General features: G+C 37.9%; 2 protein-coding genes across 7 annotated transcripts in view; one reads left to right on the top strand and one right to left on the bottom strand.

Annotated features, from left to right (window-relative positions):
• CCDC88A (coiled-coil domain containing 88A) overlaps positions 1-22,278 on the top strand; it is a 153,841-nt gene that overhangs the window by 48,307 nt on the left and 83,256 nt on the right. For all 6 annotated transcript variants that reach the window (XM_062209459.1, XM_062209460.1, XM_062209462.1 and 3 more), the window contains exons 5-7: positions 2,622-2,680; positions 10,236-10,319; positions 11,777-11,917. In XM_062209459.1, coding sequence (XP_062065443.1) covers positions 2,622-2,680; positions 10,236-10,319; positions 11,777-11,917 — 284 coding nt within the window. The remainder of the gene's footprint in view (positions 1-2,621; positions 2,681-10,235; positions 10,320-11,776; positions 11,918-22,278) is intronic.
• LOC133772163 (BTB/POZ domain-containing protein 10-like) lies at positions 6,713-8,007 on the bottom strand. The gene has a single exon (XM_062208668.1). It carries the CDS (start codon positions 7,997-7,999, stop codon positions 7,460-7,462), a length of 540 nt encoding a protein of 179 aa, XP_062064652.1. The 5' UTR covers positions 8,000-8,007; the 3' UTR covers positions 6,713-7,459.

Below are 22,278 nucleotides of genomic sequence, written 5' to 3'. Positions count from 1 at the left end.
TTTTTTTTTTGCAGGCAGAGTGGATAGTGAGAGAGACAGAGAGAAAGGTCTTCCTTTTTGCCGTTGGTTCACCCTCCAATGGCCGCTGCGGCCGGCACAACTCGCTGATCCGAAGCCAGGAGCCAGGTGCTTCTCCTGGTCTCCCATGCGGGTGCAGGGCCCAAGCACTTGGGCCATCCATCCTCCACTGCCTTCCCAGGCCATAGAAGAGAGCTGGCCTGGAAGAGGGGCAACCGGGATAGAATCCGGCGCCCCAACCGGGACCAGAACCCGGTGTGCCGGCGCCGCAAGGCGGAGGATTAGCCTGTTAAGCCACGGCGCCGGCCTAGCCAATATCTTAAGCACCAAGTTGATTGTCCACTACTTTTGAATAGAAAGATGAGATGTAGTTTATTGGATCATTTAAATTATTTTCTTCAAAATTTTGTTGGGAGTTTTAATTTTTTTTTTTTTTTTGACAGGCAGAGTTGACAGTGAAAGAGAGACAGGGGAGTTTTAATTTTTGAGCATTTAGGGGAAATTAGCAGTTTCAATAGAAGACTTATCTTATGGGCAGCATGTTATCCAAATCAAGTATATCTTCCTAATCCCCATTCCTACCCTCAATAAAAATAAGCCAAAATAAAAACTAAAATCAATACATTATTTTTTTTAAGATTTTATTTATTTATTAGAGATGTAGAGTTATAGACAGTGAGAGGCAGAGAGAGAGAGGTCTTCCTTCTGTTGGTTCACTCCCCAGATGGCTGGAGCTACACCAATCCGAAGCCAGGAGCCAGGTGCTTCTTCCAAGTCTCCCACAAGGGTGCAGGGGCCCAAGGAATTGGGACATCTTCTAATGCTCTCCCAGGCCATAACAGAGAGCTGGATTGGAAGAGGAGCAGCCGGTACTAGAGCTGGCGCCCATATGGGATGCTGGTGCCACAGGTGGAGGATTAACCTACTGCACCATGGCTCCAGTCCCAATACATTATTTTTATAGAGGAAGCTGTTAATTAAATGGATTATGAGTGAATTTAGCTATTAGGAGTAATTCAATTATGTGACTTGGAAGTTTACATACTTTTTAGAGATATTCTGGAATCTTTGATATACAAATAAAGAAATGAAAGCAAAATTTGGCATATAGTATGGAATTATTTGCAGTTCCATGCACATTTAATAAGGACCCCCTGAGATATAGGGACCAGAAATACTAAAATGTGGCTCATAGAGTAGAAGGGTATACTACCTATGATGCCAGCATCCCATTTAAGCTATGGTTGTAGTCCTGCTGTCCCACTTCCCATCCAGCTCCCTATTAATGCACCTGAGAAAGGAGTGGGAGATGGTACAAGTCCTTGGGCCCACACCACCCACATGGGAGACCTGAATGAAGTTCCTTGCTCCTGATTTCACCTTTGCCCAATCTAGGCCAGGCTGTTGCGGCCATTTAGGGAGTGAATCAGTGGATGAAAGATCTATCTCTAACTACCTTTCAAGTAAATAAATAAATCTTTGAATAAACAAAGCAAAATGTGGCTTATTTTCTAGAAGTTCTCATGGTTTGGAGAGTTTGAGATACACAGGTTACTGGGAAATTTTAAAATGATTAATGTAAAATACAGAATTTGCAAAATATTAAGGCTTATAAAATAGAGAGCTATTAATTTTCTTAAAGTTGGCAAATTTGTGAATATTAGGGGACTATATTGGTGGTTGAATCAGGGAAGACTACGTAGTAAAGTTGGAGCAATGCTTTCAATTTTAATTAGTAAGTAGTTTACTAGGGGTATAGAGGTAGGGGGAAGAAAGATAGGCAGAGGGAATAGCAGAAGTTAAGGTAAAGGAGAGTAGTACATGTATGTATATTGGGAGAATGATGATTAATGTGGCCCATTATGGTTAGAAAGTTGTTACACATAGAACAGAAAGAAAGTCTGAAATGAAAAGTTGAACTTTACCATGCATAGGTTGGTATGATGGTGAAATCTTGCCCAAAGAAATATTTTTTTGTCAGTTGATAATTTTAAGAAAAGATTAATTGCACACTAATGGGCAGGGACAATGTTCTCTGCAGTTCTGTTATAGACCATTAACTTTTATCCAGCTTGTTATATACATTTATTTTACCAGCCTCACTGAAATAGACATTTAGGGTTCTGATCTTTATGAATTTATACACAGTGAAAAGCCATTTGAATTTATAGGTATATGAGTCATAATACTTGTGTTTTAGTAAGAAAACACTAAGGGAAGCCAGACTAATCATTCCCATTTTTGCTGACTTTATGACATATCTCTATATCAATGTAATTTGGTAGGTTCTTAATTTGGTAGACTGATGTAGTATAACTATTTATGAAAAAGGAATAGATGCATAGTTAGCCATCTTCTTGTGCAAAACCTTGAAGCCTATTTATTTATACTAAAGCCCTCTGAAATTCAGATCCTTGCCCATATATTCAGCTAGGACAGTATTACATACACATGTGCGACACTGCTTTTTTGAAGTTTCTACTGTATTTCCTTGTAGACTTAATCCTTCGGTCAAGTTACTGTGAATATTATCTCCAGAAGTGATTCTACAGTGTGAGAATTGAAATAGAGCAAATGTACTTATCAGTTGTTTTTTATTTTAGAACAAGGCACAGAAGAAGTTAAAAAGCTACTTTTACTTTTACTAGGTTGTGCAGTTCAGGTAAGTTCAAAATGTTTTGTCATATTTTCTTTATATTTTTTCAGGCTCTAGTTTCTGAAACACTTCAGGATGGACCATTGGTCTTCAAAGTCTATTTCGGGAAACTTTAAATAACTATATGACCTCCTAAGGAAATTATGTTGAAGAAAAACATTCTGTTACTTATTTTAAACTTTAGTTTATTAATAGTCACGTCATTTAAAATCTTTAAAACATTTAAATATTTAATTATTATTTTTCCTATTCTGTGGCTTTTATTGACCCTAAGTTTTTCAGGTTTCCTTAAAGATAGCCTGGAAAACTTCTTCCAAAGCACTCTTATAATATATGTTTGCAAGTGTATATGTTTTGGTAGAGACTGCAGATTAACAATAATAGGGCAGAATTTATGAAGAATGCTTTAGGAGTCTGCGTTACTGTATTGCCCTTGATCAGTAATTATATTAATAATATAAAGGGACTTCAAGAATTTCATAGGGAGGGGGTTACAAAGGTTAAAGTGCTTAGGATGGCCACAATCTCATATCCAGAGTGCCTAGGCTAAAGTCCCATCTGTGCTTCTCATCCAGGTTACTCTTAATACACCTGGGAGACAGCAGAGAGTGGCTCAAGTACTTGGGTTTCTTCCACCAACATGGGTGACCTGAATGGAGATTCTGCCTCCTCTTTTCAGTCTGGACTAAACTTGGCTGTTGCTGGCATTTGGGGAGCTAACCAGCAGATTAAATGTATCTTCACCCCACCCCATCACTCTGCTTCCAAATACACAAATCTTCTTTTTTTTTTTAACTTCATGGGAAGTTCACATTACCTTCCTTTTTTGTTTTTAAATTTTTATTTATTTGAGAGACAAAGGGAGGAGTAGAAGTGGGAGGGACTCCCATTTACTGTTTCACTTCCCAAATTCCTGCAGTAGCAAAGCCAGGAGCCAGATCTCCGATGTGCATGGCACCCCTGCCTCCCAGGGTATATATTATATATTTACAGAAAGCTAGCTGGAATCAGGAGCCGTACTCAAGTGTCAAACCCAGGCACTCCAGTAGAAATGGGACCTAGAATCTTAACCATTAGGCTAAATACCTATTCTCAAATTATCTTTTAATTCCATTTTTAATTTTTTTTACTTATTTATTTTTTTGACAGGCAGAGTGGACAGTGAGAGAGAGAGACAGAGAGAAAGGTCTTCTTTTGCCGTTGGTTCACCCTCCAATGGCTGCCGCGGCTGGCATGCTGCAGCCGGCGCACTGCGCTGATTCGATGGCAGGAGCCAGGTGCTTCTCCTGGTTTCCCATGGGGTGCAGGGCCCAAGGACTTGGGCCATCCTCCACTGCACTCCCAGGCCATAGCAGAGAGCTGGCCTGGAAGAGGGGCAACCGGGATAGAATCCGGCCCCCCAACCGGGACTAGAACCCGGTGTGCTGGCGCCACAAGGCGGAGGATTAGCCTATTGAGCCGTGGCGCCGGCCTTAATTCCATTTCTCCATGAATGTTTTGAGCCCTGTTCCTAGTAGCTGCAGTTTATTTTATGCCTATTTTGTATCAATTATTATACCTTACATTGGTTTTCTCATTATGTATCTATTTTCAGATAAGGAGATTGGTATTTAGAAAGGGTGATAGTTAGGCTATTAACCTAATTAAGACACTTAATCTGAGTCTCATATGGGTGGTATGGTATGGACTTAATTTGAGCCATCACCTGGTTCCTCTCCAAGGTTTGCACTGGCAGGAAGCTTGAATCAGGAGTCTGAGATGCATATCAAACCCCTGAGGCACTTTGATAGAGGAAACAGGTACCTTAGGCCGAATACCAACCCCTCCCCTGAGCCATTTTGTTCACCCATTTATCCATGTTGATAGACACTTGGTAGACATTTTAGCTGTTGTTAATAATGCTGCTATTGTATGTGGATGTACAAATGTCTGTTCAAGTTTCTGCTTGCACATTTTGGGGAGATCTACTCAGAAATGGAATTTCTAGGACATATGGTAATTCTATTTTTAGTTTTTTAAGAAATTGCTGTATTTTTTTCCCCCATAATGGTGGCATCATTTGACATTTCCACCCGTGATACACAGGGTTCCAGTTTCTTCACATCCTTGCCAACACTTGTTGTTTTCTGATTTTTATCTTCTTCTTCTTCTTTTTTTTTTTTTTTTGTTAATATGCATCGTTTAAAGAAGGAATTGTAGTTTTTCTATTTTTTCATATTTGAAGTGTGGTTTATTTTTAATGTATTCATTTAAATTTTACTTATTTGCACTTTTTATTTGAAAGGCGGAGAGACAGAGGGATAGATATCCCATCTGCCAGTTCAGATGGACAGATCTCCTGCCAGCCACTTCCCAAATGCCCACAGTAGCCATGGCTGGGTCATACTGAAGCCAGGAATGAGGAACTTAGTCCATGTCTCCTCCTTGAATGGCAGGGAACCAGCTACTTGAGCTATCACTGTCTAACTCCCAGATCAGGAAGCTGAAATCCGGAGTAGAACTGGAACCCACACATTCCATTATCAGATGTGTGTATCTTAACTGCTGCACCAAATGACCAGCCCTGTATGTGGTTTATTTTATAAAACTATGATTTGTTTTGAACTATGATATGGTGATCTTACTCTTACAGAAAATATGATAATGTGTTTCTTGTTTTATTATTTCTTTATTTGGGGGTACCTTTTCCTCTAGTATAATTTTTCTGCACAAACCTGCGATCACTCTGTAAGATGAGTGAGCACTGAAAGTATTTCCATTTTGATTGTGGCCTTGTCTAAATAAGGGCGGAGTTTGTGAACTCAAGAGGCTTCCATAGCCTTGGCAGCTGGTGACAAGAGCCTCAGGTGATTACTGACGTCATAAATAAGAGTATCAGTTGTTAAATCAACAACAGGAGTCACTGTGCACTTGCTCCCCATGTAGGACCTCTGAATTAACAGTAAAACTAATCTTCAAACAGTACTTTATACTTTGTGTATCTGTGTGGGTGCAAACTTGAAATCTTTACTCAGTATAGAGTTGATCTTCTGTATATAAAGATAATTAAAAATGAATCATAATAAAGAATGGGATGGGAGAGGGAGTAGGAGATGGGGTGCTTTGTGAGCGGAAGGGTGGTTATGGGGGGAAGAATTGCTGTAATCCAAAAGTTGTACTTCTGAAATTTACATTTATTAAATGAAAGTTTTCTGTTAAAAAATACAGTATTCCCTACCTACATGTGACTAAGTGAAATTAATTACAACCAAATAAAATTAAATTTTCAGTTGCACTAACCACATTTCAAGTACTAAGTAGATGTGTATAACTCATGATTACCATAGTGGATACACTGATACAGAACATTTGACCTGATTATTTAGCTTCAAGTTAATCTTAATCTCTTTTCCAACTTAACATCCTATCTCTTTTCTGTACTTCAAAATCCTGTGAAATTTATTCTGTATTCTGTAAGAAAGCATAACCTATTTATAAAATATTTCCTGGATCCCAGAAACTTTTTAGAATCTGAATTATTGTGAGATTTAATAGAATTTATGTAATTTTAAGAATGAAGAAAGAACTCCATTTGATTTGTATGAAGATGATGCTAAAGAATGAACTTCTAAATATAGTAGAGGTAAAGAAACAGTGACCCTGGGGCTTAGAAAAGAGAAGTGAAAGGCCAGTGCTGTGGCTGTAGTAGGCTAATAAGCCTGTGCCTGCAATGCCGCCGGTTCATGTCCTGGCTGCTCTTCTGATCCAGCTTTCTGCTTACGCCCTGGGAAGGCAGTGAAAGATGGCCCAAGTGCTTGGACCCTTACACCCATGTGGGAGACCTGGAAGAAGCTCGTGGCTCCTGGCTTTGGACTGGCTAAGCTCCGGCCATTGCAGCCATTTGGGGACTGAGTGAGCAGATGGAAGATCTTTCTCTCTGTCTCTCCCTCTTTTTTGCTATAACTTTCTCAAATAAATAAATAAGAATGTTTTTTTATTTTTTTTTTTTTAAAACAATGGAATTTTATTGATGAAAAAACTCAAGTTTACAATCATTTAGTAAATGAAGAGCAAACACTTCATTTTCCTATCCCAAACTCTCAAAAGTATTAGTAAATAAATATCTGTGAACAGATTAAGGGTAAGGCAAACTGGATCATAAACCACCTCTGCTGTTCACTCCTTGCACGTGACTCACTGAGAGGGTGAAATGGCACTGGAGAAAAGTGAACAGGTAAAACGTGGGCACTGACTCATCCTAATCACCCAAATAAGCCCAAGATAAATACTCATTTTTTGCTCATCATGGGCAGCAAACTATACACATCTTACTGAAGGAATACTTTGATAGAAGCACTTATTTAAGTTATATTGTGCATCACAACTAGAAAATGGCTTGAACAGTTCCATTTGACCACCATTTATAAAGTGCAACTATATAATAATCTGCATTTTATCTGGGGTATAACAAATACCAATCTGAAAAGACTGAAAGTACCCCAGCTGCCAATTTTGACCACTTCTGAAAAGACCTAGATGTGTGAAAAAGGACTGTCCCCATACAAAGAACCAATTTCACAAACCTACTGGTAAACAAAACATTTATGTAACTGGAACCTCAAGATGCTAGAGTTGTACTCACTTAAGAAAACCATTCAGCTACCTTTGGTCTTTGAAAAAGCCTACATTGCAATATGCTAGACGTTATGTGCATCTTACAATGAAGAGTGGCCCTGCAGTGCAGAATGAGGAGAGTACAACGTCACTGTGAAGAGTAGCATGCTATGGTTTCATGGAACATCAGCATCACAGCATTGGATTCTGTGCCTCAGGATCGAGGTCATTGCTGCCAGACGGGGGATGCATAGGGAGAATATCCAGCTCATCCACTTGGGGAGTTGGGTGCATGACTACCAGCTGGTCCTGGGGAATGTCTGCAGCAGCTGCTGCAAGGTTAGTGATCGATTTGCTCTTCACACACTGAAAGTCTACATGCCGACTCTTTCCTTCTTCCTTCTCCCATGACATTCGGATAAAGGGTCTTTGGACATAGTTGTAAATCACTTCTGGGCGACCTCCAGGCCTTTTCTTTACTTTTTCTTTGTAGGTAGGGTAACCTTCTATTCCCAATCTAATCTTCTTAAGACCCCTCTCCTTCAACACTGATTTGGCCACATCTCTGTTTTCAATATACTTGAAAAATCTATATAATTTTGTGCTATAAATAATTTGTGAATATTCTTCTCCCATCTGTGGTGGATACTCTTCATCCCAATCAACCACATCATCATCTGTAAGCACCACTATATGGCATTCTCTTTCACCACTCTGGGCACTAGCTACCATGAGAGGGAGGATCAGAATGTTTTTTTAAAAAAAAAAAAAAAGTGAATCTTTTGAGACCAACAGCAGAAATGGATAGGACCATCATATTAGAGGACCCTGGTGAGTCATAGTCATTACCTTTTTTAAAAAAATTATTTATTTGAAAGAGTTAAACAGAGAGAGAAGGAGAGGCAGAGAGAGGTCTTCCATCCAATGGTTCACTCTCCATTTGGCTGCAATGGCTGGAGCTGCGCTGACCCTAATCCAGGAGCCAGGAGCTTCTTCTGGGTCTCCCATGGCAGTGCAGGGGCCCAAGGACTTGGGCCATCTTGTGCTGCTTTCCCAGGCCATAGCAGAGAGCTAAATCAGAAGTGGAGCAGCCAGGTCTCGAACCGACACCCTTATGGGATGCCAGCGCTTCAGGCCAGGGCTTTAACCCATTGTGCCACTTCACCAGCCCCAGTCATTACCTTTTTTTTTTTTTTTTTGACAGGCAGAATTAGACAATGAGAGAGACAGAGAGAAAGGTCTTCCTTCCTTTGGTTCACCCCCCAAAATGGCCACTATGGCCGGTGCACTGCACTGATCCAAAGCCAGGAGCCAGGTGCTTCCTCCTGGTCTCCCATGCGGGTGCAGGGCCTAAGCACTTGGGCCATCCTCCACTGCCTTCCTGGGCCACAGCAGAGAGATGGACTGGAAGAGGAGCAACCAGGACTAGAACCCGACGCCCCAACCAGGACTAAAACCCCGGGTGCCAGTGCCACAGGCGGAGGATTAGCCAAGTGAGCTGCAGTGCCGGCCTAGTCATTATCTTTTGTAACAACCCTGCCATTTTATATTCTGCTTGGCTCAAAACTATGTATAGGTTAACAATTATGAAGGTATTAAAATTAAATTTAGAAATTGGGGTTACTATATCTGAAAACTTAGTTATTTTGTATATGCTTCAGATGTACAATGTAAAAGTAATTTTCAGTTGTTCTCACAGGGCCTGTCAGATGTTTACCAGAACCTTCCCCCAACAGAATCTTGTGTTTAAACTCACCAATTTTCATTCCATTTCCTCTAGAATCTGACTTTCTAGTCACAACTAGAGATTGTACATTCCTGATAGTTTGGTCTTAAACAGTATTACATCATCCTAATAATTTAGTTTTTTGTAGATTTCTGCATTCTTGCGTATCTGTTTAGTTGAATTGTATGGCAATAGAAATAGAATGCTGCTAATTGATAAATATGTAGAATATAAAGCAAAACCTTGTAGATTTCTTAATGATTAGAGTCAGTTTTTCTATTTGTTAGTATATTGTCTTCACTGGTAAGGTAGTCCAGTGATTGGCCTAGGAGATCTTTCTAAGCTAAACAAGGGAGTACTGTCTATTTTGTATGCACTTCTCATTCAGTAGCTGCAAGAATACAGTTATATTCACAGTTGGATTGCAGCATAAGAGGTATAGAGAGAGGCAGAGAATAAGATGCATGTTAAATTGTTAAAAGTCAGTACTGACTGAAAGGAAAAGGATTATGTTGACCTTTAAATATTTTTAATTTATAGAAAGCTATTTAAAAAGTTATACAGTAAAGAATTGCTCCCTTTATTCTGTTTAGCTGTATGTGTACTTAAAAATACATTATTAAATTTTTGTCCCTGGTAACTCTGTTATCTTATGTTGGAAACAAATCAGATATTTATTGTATTGCTTTATAAATGTTGAACGGGGTCACAGAAGTGAATTTGTTTTATTAAGATTGTTAGAATGAAGATGTGAGAATGAATTGTAAGCTTGCAGTAAAAATCACTTAAAAAAATTTTTTTTTTCTGAGAAGAAAGGCTGTGTTGTTTGGTGATAGTCAGAGTCTAACTGAGCATTTTGGCTGTATTCCGAATTCTTCCACTGACTCACTGTGTTTTTTGGCAAGTAACTTACCCTCCTTGAAACAAGTTCTTGATTCTTTACTTGTCTGTTTGTAAAGTTAGCCTAATAATATTGTACTGACCTCAAATTGGTTGTGTTAATGCTTTCCCACTTTAGAACTTTTCAGCATAAAAATAGTATGGATTTTCAGTCTTTTTTAAAATAAGTGTTGCTAAATCATGATCTGTTTTTGGTTAGTATATTAGAGACAATTTAAATGCAAAACAAAACCTTTATTGTATTATTTGAAACATAGCCAAACCTGATGAAATTTTAGTTATATACATTTTAAGGACTGTTTCCTCAAAGTATGAATGATTATTTTTACTCATTTATTTTAGTGTCAGAAAAAAGAAGAATTTATTGAAAGAATTCAAGGATTAGATTTTGATACAAAGGCAGCAGTTGCTGCACATATTCAAGAGGTAAGGACCTGTTTAGAATTTTTATGTAGTTTTTATGAAGCTAGTCTTTTTATTAGGCTTGTGTTTATTTGTATGTCTCCCAAAATACTAAAAGTCATGGGATAAGCAAGAATAAATCAAAATCAAATATAAGTAAACCTTGCTTTTATACAAATTGCCTTCTCTGTAGAGATAGTTCCTTAAACGGATCATCTTATACATTGCACAGCTAATAACTACAAATGTATTGTTGCCTGTATCTGTAAGGACATAAGGAAAAAGTATTATTTGAGAAGTGGTATATGTATGTTTGTTAGCCTAGAATGATTTGTATATTAACTGAAAGCTGCGAAAAGTGGAATACTGCTTGTAATTAAAACTATAGTGAGGTAAGATGGCAAGCTTTGTATTACATCATTCCTGTATTTTCTTTTGAATAAATGGGCATAACTTTGAAGATATTATTTAACTTATAAATATATTAATGATGTAACATCCATATAAAGCTTAAATATGGGACATATTGTGGATTGCCAAATAATTGAAGTTAATATAATTTATTAACATTGATTTTTAAAACTATTTCTGTGTCTTGCTATATTTGGGCTAACAATATTTTAAAAGCTTTTTAGAGTTACAATATGTTAAATTTCACATATTGATTAGAAAAAGGAAAGAATTTCTAAATTTACTCAAGTGAAAAATAGTAGTTTTAAAAATATTATCTGTGTACATGTCTTAGTACTCTGTAAATCATCTTTCATCTTAGTTAACATTCATAGAGCCCAGACTTCTTGTCAGTAACATTGTTTTCCATAGTAAGCATATTAGTACTTTATAAGATAGAGTTTTTTGGTAATTTCTCATATATCTTTGTGATTTTACTTCATTTTGTGTTCAGTGATAAGTTACTGAATTTGCTAAATCATTGAAAATGTTATTTTTGCTGTTTGTTCTGAAAGTTAAAGCAAAATACCACATTTGGAAAGTAAGAAGTGTCTTTATATTGAGGGTCTTTTTAAGCTTCTGTGACAATACCATCTTCAGAATCTACAAAGACTTAGCTGTATAAGAATAAAAATGCAATTATATGCACTTATATCCTAAAAGATTAAGAACCTTTTGCTTTTGACTCCGATACAGTAAATTTAAAGCCTTATCTAAAGAAAAGTCAAATACTTTCAAATCAGTTGTCAAATATATCAATATTACTTTTCTTTAGGATTGCCTTGAGTTAAAATTGTTGTGTTGACTAGCAAATTAATATTAATTCACTTATAGATTATATCAAAGTAAAAATAATTTATAGTTTCATTATTAATTCCAAATGATTTCAAGTTCTTCTTTAGACATCATATTGGCTTTTATATTTTTATTTTATGAGTTATATAATATTTGAGCTGCTATTATCATAAAATGAAATAGATTTTTAAGTGTTAGTCTTCTTGTTGTTGTTTATTTTGGTTGCTTTTCTAAAGGTAACTCACAATCAGGAAAATGTATTTGATCTGCAATGGATGGAAGTAACTGATATGTCTCAGGAGGACATAGAACCACTCTTGAAAAATATGGCATTGCATCTGAAAAGACTTATAGATGAGAGAGATGAACATTCTGAGGTTTGTAAATTTCTTTTATTATCAAAGTTTGCTTTCAAAAAAAAGGAATATAATAGCTGTAAAAGTTTTAAATTGATATTTTTTTTCTAAATGCGATTCTCTCTTGTTGTCTGTGGGGGATTGATTCCTGGACACCTCCCCCCACACACACACATATGCATGGATGCTCAAGTCCATTAAATGGTATAATATTTGTATATGACTTATATACTTTTTTTTAATGTACTTTAAATCATCTTTAGGTTATCCTAATACCTACTACAGGGTAAATGCTCTGTAAATAGTTGAGTTGGTATGGTGTATTGTTTATGGAGTAATGGAAAGCAGAAAAAAGATTGTACGTGTTCAGTAGAGACACAGTTTTTTTTCCTGACTATTTTTCATACACAGTTGGATCTAGTAGTGTTGAAACCATGGATAGGGAGGGCTGACTATACTGTCTTGTGTGTATGTACAAAACATGGGAACCAGAAAGGATGTGTAAGAACTCTAGTTAAAAAATTGTGATTAGGTTTTCCTTTCTCCTTTCTTTTTAAATTAGTATTTTTCTCCTTTTTTTCTTGTGTGTTTTTCAAGTATTCCCACAGCTCTGGCAACAGTATAGAATTGTGAAACTGAAGATGTAGTTGATGTAAGTGGAAAAGTCATTGCCTTGAAGCAAAACAGTTTGCCTAAGATTAATGTATTAGTTGTATTGCCACATTTTGAGGTTGTTAAGTATTAATAAAAGGAGAATAACAGGTATTCTAAATCAAATGTCCCACAAAAGCCCTCAAATTTTTTAGTCAGTAGTCTGATGAAGTGTGGTTTTTAAAAAGAATTGCAATTAGCTCCTTTAAAATCATATATTGGTTTTAAAGAAAGAGCAAAATTGCACTGAATATTCTGCCTATACTCTGAAAGTAATTTTTAATTTTGGAAAAGTCCAGACATTACTGCATGCCATGGTGAGTAATATTTTCTTAATCTCATGCCAAAGTACTGTGCCATTCAAAAGAATATATAGCTTTGATTTGCTGTTCAGTTTATATGCATGAGACAGCTTTGGGGCTTCTTTATGTAGAGATTTGTGTGATTTCTCTTGAAAGCAGCAGAATACCACATGGAGCAATTTCCCAAAGATTTTTTCAGAACAGAACTTTGATAGCTTTATAGAATATGTTTAGTTCTGCTGGGAATTTTCAATTTTCTTCAGGCATTAAAAGGGAACAAAATATAGGAAATAAATATTTTAGAAAAATAAAAGTTTTAAAAGAGAATGGCAATGAGACCACAAAAGAACAGAATGAATTGAAAAACATCCCTAGTATTTATCAAACTTATCCTGATACTTGGTTTCATTTTCAGTCTGATTTTTGAGGTATATGCTGAATCTCTTTTGTTAAAGTGTCTTTAATGATTTACTCATTTTCTGGAACATTCTTCCATTTGTATTTCAACTTATTAAAGGTATTTACAATTAGATGTCCTCTAGCTTCTACCTAATTCTGAAAATCTGTACTTTCATGTGACTGATGGGCATATATAAATTATTTTTTTAATGAAAATTAATTCTACTTTTAAGATTCATGCTGGTTTAACTGATTTTTTCCCCCAGAAACCTTTTATTTAAGGAATACAAAATTCATGTATTTCACAAGTACTTTAGGAACAGTAATTCTTCCCACTGTACCCGCCCTTCCACCCCTCCTCCTCTTCCCTCACCTATTCCCATTCTAATATTTTACTAAGATCTATTTTCAATTAACTTTATACACATATGATTGACTATATACTAAATAAAGAGTTCAACAAATAGTATGACCAAAAAAAAAGCCTGTTCTTCAACAATTGAGAACAAGAGCTGTTCAAAGGCATTGGATCTCAAAGCATCAATTTCACTTCTCTGGATTACCTTTTAGGTGCTCTGTTAGTTTTCATACATCAGGAACAACATATGGTGTTTCTCTTTTGGGACTGGCTTATTTCACTGAGTATAATGTTTTCCTTTTTCACCCATTTTGTTGCAAATGACACGTTTTCATTTTTCTTTTACCACTATATAGTATTCCATGGTGTATATATCCCATAATTTCTTTATCCAGTCTTCACTTGATGAATATTGGGTTGATTCCGTATCTTAGCTATTGTGAATTGAGCTGCAATGAACATGGGGGTACAGATAACTCTTTCAAATGCTGATTCTATTTCCCTTGGGTAAATTCCCAGCAGTGGGATGGCTTGGTCATACGGTAGTTCTATATTCAGATTTCTTTTTTTTTTTTTTTTTTAACTTTTATTTAATGAATATAAATTTCCATAGTATAGCCCATGGGTTACAATGGCTTCCCCCCTCCCATAACTTCCCTCCCGCCCGCAATCCTCCCCCTTCCCGCTCCCTTTCCCCTTCCATTCATGTAAAGATTCATTTTCAATTCTCTTTGTATACAGAAGATCAGTTTAGTATATATTAGGTAAAGATTTCAACATTTTGCCCATATAGCAACACAAAGTGAAAAAACTACCATTGGATTACTAATTATAGCATTAAATAGCAATGTACAGCACATTAAAGACAGAGATCCTACATAATTTTTTTTTCAAATTAATTAATTTTCTATGCCATTTCCATTTTAACACCAGGTTGTTTTTTTTTTTTCATTTCCAATTCTCTTTATATACAGAAGATCAATTCAGTATATAATTAGTAAAGACCTCATCAGTTTGTGCCCACACAGAAACGCAAAGTATAAAAATACTGTTTCAGTACTAGTTATAGCATCACTTGGCTTTAGACGACACATTAGGGACAGATCCCACATGGGGTGTAAGTACACAGTGACTCCTGTTGCTGATTTAACAATTTGACACTCCTGTTCATGGCGTCAGTAATCTCCCTAGGCTCTAGTCATGAGTTGCCAGGGCTATGGAAGCCTTTAGAGTTCGCTGACTTTGGTCTTATTCCGATAGGGTCATAGTCAAAGTGGAAGTTCTCTCCTCCCTTCGGAGAAGGGTACCTCCTTCTTTGATGGCCCCGTTCTTTCCACTGGGATCTCACTCACAGAGATCATTCATTTAGGTCTTTTTTTTTTTTTTTCCATGATATCTTGGCTTTCCATGCCTGCTATACTCTCATGGGCTCTTCAGCCAGATCTGAATGCCTTGAGGGCTGATTCTGAGGCCAGAGTGTTGTGTAGGACATCTGCCATCCTATGAGTCTGCTGTGTATCCCACTTCCCATGTTGGATCTTTCTCTCCCTTTTTGATTCTATCAGTTAGTATTAGCAGATACTTGTCTTGTTTGTGTGATCTCTTTGACTCTTAGACCTATCAGAACTATCAATTGTGAGCTGAAATTGATCACTTGGACTAGTGCGATGGCATTGGTACATGCCATCTTGATGGGATTGTGTTGGAATCCCCTGGCACATTTCTAACACCATTTGCGGCCAGTCCGATTGAGCATGTTCCAAATTGTTCATCTCCTCCCTCTCTTTTTCCACTCTTAGATTTAACAGGGATCACTTTTCAGTTAAAATTTAAACACCTAAGAATAATTGTGTGCTAATTACTGAGTTCAACCAATAGTACTAGAACAACAACAACAACAACAAATACTAAAAAGGATAAAGTATTACATTGTACATCTAAAGTCAGGACAGGAGCTGATCAGTTCATTGTTGCTTATAGTGTCCATTTCACTTAACAGGTTTCCCCTTTGGCGCTCAGTTGTCACCGATCAGGGAAAACAAATGATATTTTTCTCTTTGGGACTGGCTTAATTCACTCAGCATGATGTTTTCCAGATTGCTCCATCTTGTTGCAAATGACTGGGTTTCGTTGTTTCTTACTGCTGTATAGTATTCTATGGAGTACATGTCCCATAATTTCTTTATCCAGTCTACTGTTGATGGGCATTTGGGTTGGTTCCAGGTCTTAGCTATTGTGAATTGAGCTGCAATAAACATTAATGTGCAGATGGCTTTTTTATTTGCCAAATTAATTTCCTTTGGGTAAATTCCAAGGAGTGGAATGGCTGGGTTGTATGGTAGGGTTATGTTCAGGTTTCTGAGGAATCTCCAGACTGACTTCCATAGTGGCTTAACCAGTTTGCATTCCCACCAACAGTGGGTTAGTGTCCCTTTTTCCCCACATCCTCTCCAGCATCTGTTGTTGGTCGATTTCTGAATGTGAGCCATTCTCACCGGGGTGAGATGGAACCTCATTGTGGTTTTGATTTGCATTTCTCTGATTGCCAGTGATTTTGAACATTTTTTCATGTGTCTGTTGGCCATTTGGATTTCCTCTTTCGAAAAATGTCTATTGAGGTCCTTGGCCCATCTCTTAAGTGGGTTGTTTGTTTTGTTGTTGTGGATTTTCTTGATTTCTTTGTAGATTCTGGTTATCAATCCTTTATCTGTAGTATAGTTTGCGAATATTTTTTCCCATTCTGTTGGTTGCCTCTTCACTTTCCTGACTGTTTCTTTTGAAGTACAGAAACTTCTCAATTTGATGCAATCCCAAATGTTAATTTTGGTTTTGACTGCCTGTGCTGTTGGAGTATTTTCCAGGAAGTCTTTGCCTGTGCCTATATCTTGCAGGGTTTCTCCAATGCTCTCTAATAATTTGATGGTTTCGGGTCGTAGATTTAAGTCTTTAATCCATGTTGAGTGAATTTTTGTGTAAGGTGATAGGTATGGGTCTTGCTTCAAGCTTCTGCACGTGGAAATCCAATTTTCCCAGCACCATTTATTGAATAGACTGTCCTTATTCCAGGGATTAGATTTGGATCTTTGGTCAAATATAAGTTGGCTGTAGATGTTTGGATTGATTTCTGGTGTTTCTATTCTGTTCCATTGGTCTATCCATCTGTTTCTGTACCAGTACCATGCTGTTTTGATAACAACTGCCCTGTAGTATGTCCTAAAATCAGGTATTGTGATGCCTCCGGCTTTGTTTTTGTTGTACAGGATTGCTTTGGCTATTCGAGGTCTTCTGTGTCTCCATATGAATTTCAGCATCATTTTTTCCAGATCTGAGAAGAAGGTCTTCGGGATCTTGATGGGTATTGCATTGAATGTATAAATTGCTTTTGGGAGAATAGACATTTTGATGATATTGATTCTTCCAAGCCATGAGCATGGAAGATTTCTCCATTTTTTGGTATCCTCTTCTATTTCTTTCTGTAAGGTTTTGTAGTTTTCATTGTAGAGATCTTTAACGTCTTTGGTTAAGTTTATTCCAAGGTATTTGATTGTTTTTGTAGCTATTGTGAATGGGATTGATTTTAGAAGTTCTTCCTCAGCCGTGGCATTGCCTGTGTATACAAAGGCTGTTGATTTTTGTGCATTGATTTTATATCCTGCTACTTTGCCAAACTCTTCGATGAGTTCCAGCAGTCTCTTTGTAGAGTTCTTTGGGTCCCCTAAATAAAGAATCATATCATCTGCAAAGAGGGATAGTTTGAGTTCGTCCATCCCAATTTGTATCCCTTTAATTTCTTTTTCTTGCCTAATAGCTCTGGCCAAAACTTCCAGAACTATATCGAATAGCAGTGGTGAGAGAGGGCATCCCTGTCTGGTACCAGATTTCAGTGGAAATGCTTCCAACTTTTCCCCATTCAATAGGATGTTGGCCGTGGGTTTTTCATATATTGCTTTGATTGTATTAAGGAATGTTCCTTCCATACCCAGTTTGCTTAGAGTTTTCATCATGAAAGGGTGTTGTATTTTATCAAATGCTTTCTCTGCGTCTATTGAGAGAATCATATGGTTTTTCTTCTGCAGTCTGTTAATGTAGTGTATTACGTTGATTGTTTTGCGAATGTTGAACCATCCCTGCATACCGGGGATGAATCCCACTTGGTCTGGGTGGATGATCTTTCTGATGTGTTGTTGCAATCTATTGGCCAGAATTTTATTGAGGATTTTTGCATCTATGTTCATCAGGGATATTGGTCTGTAATTCTCTTTCAATGTTGCATCTCTTTCTGGCTTAGGAATTAAGGTGATGGTGGCTTCATAGAAAGAATTTGGGAGGATTCCCTCTTTTTCGATTGCTCTGAATAGTTTGAGAAGAATTGGAGTTAGTTCTTCTCTAAATGTCTGGTAGAACTCAGCAGTGAATCCATCTGGCCCTGGGCTTTTCTTTGTTGGGAGGGCCTTTATTACTGTTTCAATTTCTGTGTCAGTTATTGGTCTGTTTAGGTTTTCTATGTCTTCCTGGCTCAATTTAGGGAGGTTGTATGTGTCCAAGAATCTGTCCATTTCTGATAGATTTCCCTGTTTGCTGCCATACAAGTCCTTGTAGTAATTTCTGATGATTCTTTTTATTTCTGTGGCGTCTGTTGTTACGTTTCCCATTTCATCTCTGATCCTATTGATTTGGGTCTTTTCTCTTCTTTTTTTAGTTAGTTGGGCCAATGGGGTGTCAATTTTGTTTATTTTTTCAAAAAACCAGCTCCTCGTTTGGCTGATTTTTTGTAATGTTTTTTTGGATTCAATCCTGTTGATTTCTTCTCTGATTTTAATTATTTCTCTTCTCCTACTGGGTTTGGGTTTGGTTTGCTGCAGATTTTCTAGATCCTTGAGATGACTTGAAAGCTCATCTATTTGGTGCCTCTCCAATTTCTTGATGTAGGCACCTATTGATATAAACTTTCCTCTTAACACTGCTTTTGTTGTATCCCATAGGTTTTGGTATGTTGTGCTGTTATCCTCATTTACTTCCAGAAAATTTTTGATTTCTCTTTTAATTTCTTCTATGACCCATTGTTCATTCAGGAGCATGTTGTTCAATCTCCATGTGTTTGCACGTGCTCTAGGGATTCCTGAGTTGCCAATTTCCAATTTCATTCCTTTGTGGTCTGAGAAGCTGCATGGTATGATTCTAATTCTTTTGAATTTGCTGAGACTTGCTTTATGGCCTAGTATGTGGTCAATCCTAGAGAGGGTTCCATGTACTGCTGAGAAGAATGTAAAGTCCTTAGATGTAGGATGAAATGTTCTGTAGATATCTGTTAGATCCATTTGGGCTATAGTGTCGTTTAACTCTACTGTCTCCTTGTTGATCTTCTGTCCTGTTGATCTGTCTATCTCTGAGAGTGGAGTATTGAAGTCCCCCAGTACTATTGTATTGGGGTCTAAGTCTCCCTTTAAGTCCCTTAACAAGTCTTTTAAATAAGCTGGTGCCCTGTAATTAGGTGCATATACGTTGATAATCGTTATATCTTCCTGTTGAATGGATCCCTTAATCATTAAATAGTGCCCCTCTTTGTCTCTCCTAACAGTTTTTGTGGTAAAGTTTATGTTGTCCGATATTAAGATGGCTACGCCCGCTCTCTTTTCATTTCTGTTGGCGTGGTATATCTTTTTCCAGCCTTTCACTCTCAGCCTGTATGGATCATTGTTGGATCGATGGGTTTCTTGTAAGCAGCAAAAGGATGGGTTTTGTTCCTTAACCCAATCAGCCAATCGGTGTCTTTTAACTGGACAGTTCAAGCCATTAACATTCAATGTGACTATTGAGAAGGAGTAACTTTGCCCTGCCATTAGCCAAAGATACTTTCTAATATATGGATTGAGATTCCTGTGATCTTTTGGTGTGAGGTTTCCTACCTTTACCTTCTTTCATATTGGTGACCGTGTTTCTGTGTTTCTGTATGTAACACATCTTTAAGCATCTTTTGCAGGGCTGGACGAGTGGCGACAAATTCTTTCAGTTTCTGTTTGCTTTGAAAGGTCTTTATTTCACCTTCATTCATAAATGAGAGCTTTGCAGGATATAATATTCTGGGCTGGCAGTTTTTCTCTCTTAGCACCTGGGCTATGTCTCGCCATTCTCTCCTAGCTTGCAGGGTTTCTGAAGAGAAGTCAGCTGTGAGTCTAATTGGAGATCCTCTGAGAGTAATCTGGCGTTTCTCTCTTGCACATTTTAGGATCTTTTCTTTGTGTTTCACTGTGGTGAGTTTGATTACGACGTGTCGTGGTGAGGATCTCTTTTGGTCATGTTTATTAGGGGTTCTATGAGCTTCCTGTATTAGGATGTCTCTGTCTTTCTCCAAACCTGGGAAATTTTCTGCTAGTATCTCATTAAAAAGGCCTTCTAATCCTTTCTCTCTCTCCATGCCTTCAGGTACTCCTAGCACCCGAATGTTGGGTTTTTTAAGAGTATCCTGTAGATTCCTGACAGTATTTTTTAGATTTCTGATTTCTTCTTCTTTTCTTTGATTTGATTGTTTCCTTTCCTGTTCTCTGTCTTCTAAGTCTGATATTCTCTCTTCTGCTTCGTCCATTCTGTTTTTAAGACTCTCTAATGTGTTTGTCATTTGATCTATTGAATTCTTCATTTCATTATGATTTCTCATCACTATCACCATTTCTTGTTCCACTAGTTGTTTCAATTCATTTTGATTCCTCCTTAATATTTCATTTTCACGAGAGAGATTTTCTATCTTGTCCATGAAGGATTTCTGTAGTTCAAGAATTTGTTTTTGAGAACTTCTTAATGTTCTTAGCAATTTTTTGAGATCTGCTTCTTGCATTTCTTCAATCTCCTCATCTTCATAATCTTGAATTGGGGTGTCTTTTTCATTTGGGGGTGTCATAGTGTCTTCCTTATTCTTGTTAGCTTGGTTTTTGTGTTTGTTGTTTGGCATGTTGGAGATATTTGGTTTCTTCACTGTGGTGTTTTTTCTTGTTACACTATGGCTCTATATTAAGTGGACTGTCTGCTTTCAGTGGAGCCTTAGAGGCTTGAGATGAGTGTGGACTGAGAGCTGTGTTTGGTTCCTCAGGGCTGAGGGTGTGTCAAAGATGACACTCCCAGGTTAGGTGTGGTAAATCTCTCTCTTTTTTGATTCAAAAGGGAAGTAATTCCGCACAGCTGAACGTACTTGGAGGTAGTTAGCAGGCAAATGATATACCCACAGGAGCCAGAGATTGGAAGCTCTTTCCCACGGACCACACAGGGAAACTCTGCTGCCCTCAGTGTGGGCTCCAATTCTCCTGCAATCTCCCACTGGGTTGCCAAGTTAGATGCTAATCTCCTGTTATTTCACCCCTCCCCCCAGAGTCAGGTTTTTCTGCTAGGCTCAGGGCTGGTGCAGACCTGAGGTCGCCCAGCTTATGACGTATGTCCAAAATGGCGCCTGCTCTGTCTTGCTCGCCTGTGAGAGGTGAGCGGAGAGAGAGAAACTTGTGTCCGTATCAGTCACTTTTTTTATTTTTTTTTTCTCTCTCTTCTAGTTAGCCTGGTGAACTTTTCCCCACGGAGTTTCAAGCCTCGTTCCCTCTAGCCTCCTCTTTCCGCTTGCTCGTTGGTATCTCGGGCTATGGAGGTTCGGCTCACCTCGCGTTCCAGCGCTGGTGCGTTGAATCTGCCGCTGGTGTCCCGAACTTGGGCTCCCACGCTCTCCACGCAGGTCCACTGTGAATCACTAGTTCCGGAAGAGTTTCCTCTGCTGTTTCATCCCCTACTCTTCCTTGACGCTGCAGTATCTCCACTTATATTAAACTTTCTCTCCCCCCGGACTAAGTGTGCTTCTGCCTATTCCGCCATCTTGCCCGGAACCCTATATTCAGATTTCTAAGCTATCTCCATACTGTCTTCCACAGTGGCTGTACCAGTTTACATTCCCACCAAGAGTGGATTAAGGTACCTTTCTCCCCACACCCTCACCAACATTTGTTGTTTGTTGACTTTCTGTATGAAAGCCATTTTGATAGGGGTGAGGTGAAACCTCATTGTGATTTTGATTTGCGTTTCCCTGTTGGCTAGTGATCCTGAGCATTTTTTCATGTGTCTGTTGGCCATTTGAATTTCCTCTTTTGAAAAATGCCTGTTTAAGTCCTTTGCCCATTTCTCAACTGGGTGGCTTGTTTGTTGGTGTTGAGTTTTTTTTTATCTCTTTATATATTTTGGTAATTAATCCTTTATCAGTTGCATAATTTGCAAATAATTTCTCCCATTTTGTCAGTTGCCTCTTCATTGCTGAGTGTTCCCTTTGCAGTGCAGAAGCTTCTCAGCTTGATGTAATCCCATTTATCAGTTTCGACTTTGATTGCCTGTGCTTCTGGGGTCTTTTCCAAGAAGTCTTTGCCTATTCCAATGTCTTGCAGAGTTTACCCAATATTCTCCTCTAGTAGTTTGATGGCTATCAGGTTATAGATTTAGGTCTTTAATCCATTTTGAGTGGATTTTTGTGTAAGGTGTAAGGTAGGGATCTTGCTTCATACTTCTGCATGTGGAGATCCAGTTTGCCCAGTACTGCTTGTTGAAGAGACTGTCCTTTCTCCAAGGATTGATTTTAGCTCCTTTGTCAAAGATAAATTGGTTGTATATGCATGGATCGATTTCTGGAGTTTCTATTCTGTTAACACCAC

Source organism: Lepus europaeus, chromosome 13 (assembly GCF_033115175.1).
Source record: "Lepus europaeus isolate LE1 chromosome 13, mLepTim1.pri, whole genome shotgun sequence".
Taxonomy (NCBI): domain Eukaryota; kingdom Metazoa; phylum Chordata; class Mammalia; order Lagomorpha; family Leporidae; genus Lepus; species Lepus europaeus.
Note: the sequence above shows the minus strand (reverse complement) of the source record. Positions and strands in the feature narration are given on the sequence as shown.